This window comes from Orcinus orca, chromosome 7 (genome assembly GCF_937001465.1).
Source record: "Orcinus orca chromosome 7, mOrcOrc1.1, whole genome shotgun sequence".
In the NCBI taxonomy this organism is placed as follows: Eukaryota; Metazoa; Chordata; class Mammalia; order Artiodactyla; family Delphinidae; genus Orcinus; species Orcinus orca.
The window spans coordinates 63,743,589-63,749,363 of NC_064565.1; the positions used below are offsets into that span (position 1 = coordinate 63,743,589).

The 5,775-nt window shown below is 58.0% G+C and overlaps 1 protein-coding gene across 1 annotated transcript in view; it reads right to left on the minus strand.

Moving 5' to 3' along the window:
* Window positions 1–5,506, minus strand: part of EVX2 (even-skipped homeobox 2) — a 6,460-nt gene extending 954 nt beyond the window's left edge. The window contains exons 1-3 of the mRNA XM_033423472.2: window positions 4,897–5,506; window positions 3,718–3,992; window positions 1–2,420 (exon numbers count right to left, since the gene is read on the minus strand). The exon at window positions 1–2,420 is cut by the window's left edge and continues 954 nt beyond it. Of these exons, the coding sequence (XP_033279363.2) occupies window positions 1,692–2,420; window positions 3,718–3,992; window positions 4,897–5,323 (1,431 nt within the window). The 5' untranslated portion in view covers window positions 5,324–5,506 and the 3' untranslated portion in view covers window positions 1–1,691. The remainder of the gene's footprint in view (window positions 2,421–3,717; window positions 3,993–4,896) is intronic.
* Between the last annotated feature and the right edge of the window lie 269 nt (window positions 5,507–5,775).

Genomic DNA, 5,775 nt, shown 5'->3' on the forward strand with positions numbered 1-5,775 from the left:
CGAAGTGGCTCTGCAGGGAGCATTATGGAAATATCTGGGCTTGATTTAATGAGGCTGCTCACATTGGTGGAATATCAACTTAGAGAAAAGTCTACCCAGGGCGTCCAAGTTACCAAAATGAAAATTGGCAATTGAGATGATAAGAACGTGGCTTTCTTCTGCGAAATCACTTCAGGTAACAGAGATAACATTAAATAACATACATTCTATGCACCAAGAACAATGTTTTATGTACCGAGTCTCTTATCCGTCTCTCCTAATGACTTCCCTTAGCGGGTTGTTAGTACTTGACAGCAGGTCTCCGTGCGGGGAACTTTTCTCCAATTCCACATTCAAAGGAGGTCCATCAGAGAGCATGATTGGCAATTTTCGTCATAATCTGCACATTATTAGCATCAAAATTGACGTGGCAGTTAACACTGGTGGGTTTTGATGTGCCTTTCTTCAAGTTCAAGGAAACCCCTCCAGTAGCTGGGGTTGGCAGAGCGGGTCTCAACAACCCAGCGGTGGCTTTGCAGAGGCGAAGGCGCAATAGACATGCGTGAGAAATAAGCCAAGAACCATTTTATCCGAGGAAAAGGAAAGCGAGGAGGGAAGGGGGTGAGGGGAAGAGTTCGAACTTAGAAAAGTGTCTAAGGAAATGCTTCAGGATAATATAGATCTAGAAATTCAAGTATTTCCCAGATGGAGTGGAACCCAATCCTTGGAAAACTGAGCTGAAAACGCTTCTTCAAATACTACAGCGATCTGTCAGTCTTGCCCTCCCCATCTTCTCGTTTCCCTTTCCTTTCCTGGCCTGGCTGTGGCAATCTCATTAGCCATTACTTTTTGCATAAAATATGCAAGACGCCTCCATCCCAAACCGCTGATCAGAAGAGAGAAGGGCTGTGGGCCGAGAGACAGGCGGCAAGACCGCCGCCCCTTCCCATCTCGGCTTTGGGGCTTTGTCCTTTCCGGGGACGGCGGCCGCAGCCCCACCATCCTTGTCCCGCGCACGCAGTAAACAATCACACACACACACCCGCAGCCGCCCGCGCTCTCCATCCGCCCTCCAGGCCTTCTTCTCAGACCTCCATTCTTCCGCTCTCCTCGGATAGGGCCCCTAACAAGCTCAGGATGAGAGAAAAACTGCTACCTCCTCTCACCCTCGTTTAAAGAAAAGAATGGATGGAAGAAACAGAGAAGCAGCAGGAACATCGGGGGTGGATTTCTCTCCCGCACAAAGCACTAGCGCACACCATTCCCTTCTCTTTGTTGTGGTTCTCCTTGCTTCTGGCCACGTGGCTCAGCCGAGTAACCAGGCCTGACGGCTTAAGCCAGGACCCGAGACCCCAGAGGACTAGTTTAGGGGCGAGGAGATTGTCTTGGGGAGACCATGAGCTCGGGACAGAGGCAAAAATGCGGGGTCTGGGCGGCGGGAAACATACTTAGAGGAGGGGAGGTGGCTGGGTAGCAGATACAAAAATAGAAATAATTTGAGGGGAAGCACGCCGAGCTTTCGTGCCGGCTCTTCCCCCCAATTCGGGACATGTTCCCTTAGGTCTCCCGCGCTGGGGCGCCGCCTGGCGACAGCCTCAGCAGCGGGCAGAGCGTAGAGGGCACGTGGGCGCACAGGGGGCACGGGGGGCGCTCAGGGGACTCCCGGGCACACTCCGAGCGGCGGGCGCGGCCCCCTGGCGGCGGCGACGTAGTTATCTGGTGAGCGGCGCCTCGTCCCTCTGGTCCGGCGGGCTCACGGCGGTCTTGCTAAGCACAGCGGCTGAGTAGGGCAGGAAGCCGCTCTCGGGGCGTGGCGCTGCGGCGCTGCAGCCGAAGTCCGAGCCCCCGGCGGCCCCAGCGCCGCCGCCGCCGCTGCCACCCCCGCCGCCTCCGCCGCCGCCACCCCGGGAGCCCAGGGCGGCGGCGGCAGCGGCTGCGGCCGCCGCGGCCGACTGGCTGCTGTGGCAACTGAGGCACGAGCAGGGTGCGGAGCCGCCGCTGGGGGGCGCCCCGGCCGCCGCGGCCGAGGAGGCCGCGGCCGCCGCAGCTGCTGCTGCCGCTGCGGCCGAGGCCGCGCTGTTGAGCCCCGCGGCGGCCGCGGGCGTCTGGTAGAGGCCCGGGTGGCGGAAGCTGCACAGCAGCTCCGGCCGCGAGTAGGGATGCGAGAGCGCGCGGAAAGTGTCCAGCGGGCGGATGGAAGTGGCGAAGGGCGATGAGGCCGCGGCCGCTGCTCCGGAGGCCGCAGCGGCCGCGGCCGCAGCCGTGACACCCACGTGCGGGTAGTAGTGCAGCGGCACGTGCGAGTGGAAGGGGTAGGGCAGGCTTCCGGTGGCGGCCGCGTGCGTCATCATGTAGGTGTAGAAGCTGGGGTCGGCCGGGTGCGGCCACGACATGGCCAGGCGCTGCCGCTTGTCCTTCATGCGCCGGTTCTGGAACCACACCTGCGGGGAGAGCCGCGCCGCAGCCCGAGTTAGGGAGCGCCCCGAGGCCCCAGCCCCAGCCCCGCGCCTCTCCGCCCCTCCCGGACCTCCGAATAGCCTGGCCTACGCCCCTCCGACCGGGCCCAGCCCCGAGTCTCCTCTCCTCTTCCAGCTGGGACAGTGTGGGCGGCAGTGTGGAGCGCCGTAGGCACACCCTCCTAAGCGAACAAGAGTCTTCTTCCCTGTGAACAATTGCTGCGGCTCCTCGGGCTTCTGCTCTGTAGCTTTGGGCTGCGTTTCTCGTCCCAACCCAAACTTTCCTCCCTTTCCCGCCACCCACCGGTGCCCGGCCTCGCCAAGCACCCGTCTCTCAATACCAGGATTTGCACAGGGATTCTAGGCCTCCTTTGACGAGAAGCTGCCGCGGCAGCTTTTCTAAAAAGTCGCCGCGCGAGGTCTTGAGTCCTCTGAGCTGCAAGGAATTGTCCCGATTGGCACGGGTCCGGTTCTGATATTGAAGGGATGGTTTTGTTGGAATCTTTTGCTTCAAATGAGTGGCGGGAGCAACATCCTCTTAAACTGGGAAAGGGACTTTTCTACCCCTCCCCACACGGTATCTAATGAAGACATCATTCGTCACAACTCTAAATTAAAGAAAGCCTGACCAAACCGAAGGGAGACTTTCACACTCCTCCCCTATCCCGTGGAGTTTCCTCTTTTCTTTTTCTAGAGTGCCAGATCCTCCGTGAGGATCGCCCAGCCTCCCGGCTATCTCTCCTGGACATCTAATAAAATTAATCACCTAAAGATATGTAAATAAGGACAATTTCGTTGCTCCCCCCAGGAGGTTGCTTTTTTCCCTTTGCCCAGGAGAAAAAATGTTTACAAAACTTTCTCAACCTAATCGATTTTTTAAAATACAGTATCCTTTCTCCTTATTGTAACGATTTATGTGGAAAATAAATCTCCAAGATCAAGAGCAAATGGAAAGTTTCACCCTTGGTTCGTGCCAGAGGAACAAAGACCAGACGGCTTTGCCGCCGAGGGGAAAGTGAGGCCAAGGACATGGGCTAGGGGCACCTGGGCAGGCGCTGAGCTGAGGAGAGCGTTTGAGGCATGGGCTGCGCCATTCGGGGGCTTCCCAGGTCAGCCAGGCCGGCCAACCCTTCGGATACGGCAGCTGAGAAATAGTGACTTTGGTGACTCTCCCCGCGGGTTTTCAGGCCCTCAGCTAAATCTAGCCACCCAGAAAGGAGAAACAAAAATCAACCCAGACACCTTGGAGGAGGCTAGAACAGGCGCATGCTGGAATCAATACCTTGATGGTGGTTTCGGGAAGGTTGAGCGCAGCGGCCAGCTCGCACCGGCGGGGCCGCGACACATAGTTCTCCCGGTAGAACTCCTTCTCCAGGCGCGCGATCTGTTCGCGGGTGAACGCCGTGCGGTAGCGCCGCACCTGATCCGCGCCAGAGCCGGAGCCGACCAGCGCTGCGCCCGCGCCGCCGCCGCCGCCGCCGCCTCCATGAAGGCTGCCGAGGCCAGAGCCCGACGCAGACGTCGTGGTGCCCGCGGCTGAGCCACTCTCCGCGAACCCTGGCAAACAAACGGCCAACAACGCATGAGTCACTGTAGGACCAAGATCTCCGCGCTGGGGCTGCACGAGGATGGGGGAAGCCGCGAGAGGAAGACGAGGCGCTGCCTGAATTGATGGGATCTGTCATGCTTACAAATTGCTGCCGTTAATGGAATCAATAAAGTTTGGGGAGCTCTTCATAACCAAATAATAGGAACTCAATTGGGGGGGTGTTTTGTTTTAATAAAAGGAAATTTTCAACTCAGGAGGAAAACTGGCCAAGGGAAAATGCCTACATCTAGACTCAGTTTGAGAAGCTCTGGATTTGCCATGATCTGGAGACCGCAGTTCAGCTTTCTGTACGGCCTCTAACCTTTCTTTGACAGTTTTTGGGATTTGGTTTAAAATATTTTAAGATTGGAAAGACAGCAGTAGCTCAAACAGGAACCATTTGGGGGTGGACTCTACTTTTCAACTCTCTGCCGCTGACCCAAGAGAGTCTCCCAGAGGCGCCCAGCGAGGCTCCCAGCGAGACTCCCTTCGACTTAGAATGCCCCCTCCACTCGGCCTTGGGGCTCAGAGGCCGCGGAGTTCGGAGCAGCTGCCCTGGGAAGCCTTCCCCCAGCGCGACTCAGTGGATGGCAAGGGGTAGGTCGGCTCGCACGGGCGTTTAGACCCGCACGCAGAAACATTTTCTCGGACTCAGGAGCGAGGGCAGGCCCCAGGCCTGCGGCTCTCTGGGAGGCTCAAGGAGCAGAGCCGGAGGGCACGATTCCACGCCTGCGTCCCGCCCCCGCCTGAACCAGCTCTGTGCAGCTCGCTGCAGAGGGTCGGAGAGGGGCAAAGGCACCAAGAACGGCCGGCGGGGCAGCGGAGGAACAGAGAGGATGGGACTGGAGAGCGCGTCGCGGGCGGCGCGATTACCTTTGCCATTGTTTTCCTTGAGCGGTGCGGCGCCCAGGCCGCCGGGCGAGCGCAGCGCCGAGCAGCCCACCTCCACGTCGCTGCTCATGTCCGCCTCGGCTGCCGCCTCTGAATAATGACCCGGCTTTTTTCGGCCCTCCGCTGCAGACGCGATTTCGGAGGAGACGGTGCTTTCGCTGCCCGGGTGCTGCAGGTTGAACAAAGTATCTATTTCGAATTTGCCCTTGGCAGGGAGGTCTCCTAGAGCGCTGTGCAGGGGGGCAGACGGCAGGCGCGGGCTGAGGCGAGCCGGGTGCTGCGAATTTTCCAGGGCCTCGAGCACAGCATTGCCAGCCGAGTCGGACAAATTGGAGAACCTCTTGCCGGCTGTGGGGCTGTGCAGCCCTCTCTCCATCAGAATCATCTCTTTTCTTATTCTTTCCATCATCTCAGCTTTCTAAAAAATGTCACAGTGGCCCGGCTGTCCCGTCCTAATGATGGGCTGCGCCTAGGGCTAATTCTCATTCAGCCCCAGCGAGCGCCTCTAAATATTATCTCTTTTGGAGGGAGGCGGAAAAATTGTGGGATGCCACAGCGAGGGAGTGACTGGTCAAAATGACCCATACATCCTTCCGAGCCCGAGATGTCATTCATCAAAAAGTAGCGCTCCCTCGTCATTAAGGTACGAATGACGCCGTTCGAATAATCATTTATTGTAACAGGTTTATAAGCAAATAAATACACGCTCCTGTCAGTGGGTAATGAAGGCGGCTTCAGAGCAGACAAATAGATCCAGGTAGGAGGCGAGAAGAGACAAGAAGTGAGGAGGAAGGCTCCCGGTCCTTTGCCCGCTCAGAGCCGGTTCTGCTCGCCCAGGGGTTTGGCCTCGGGGGTGAAATT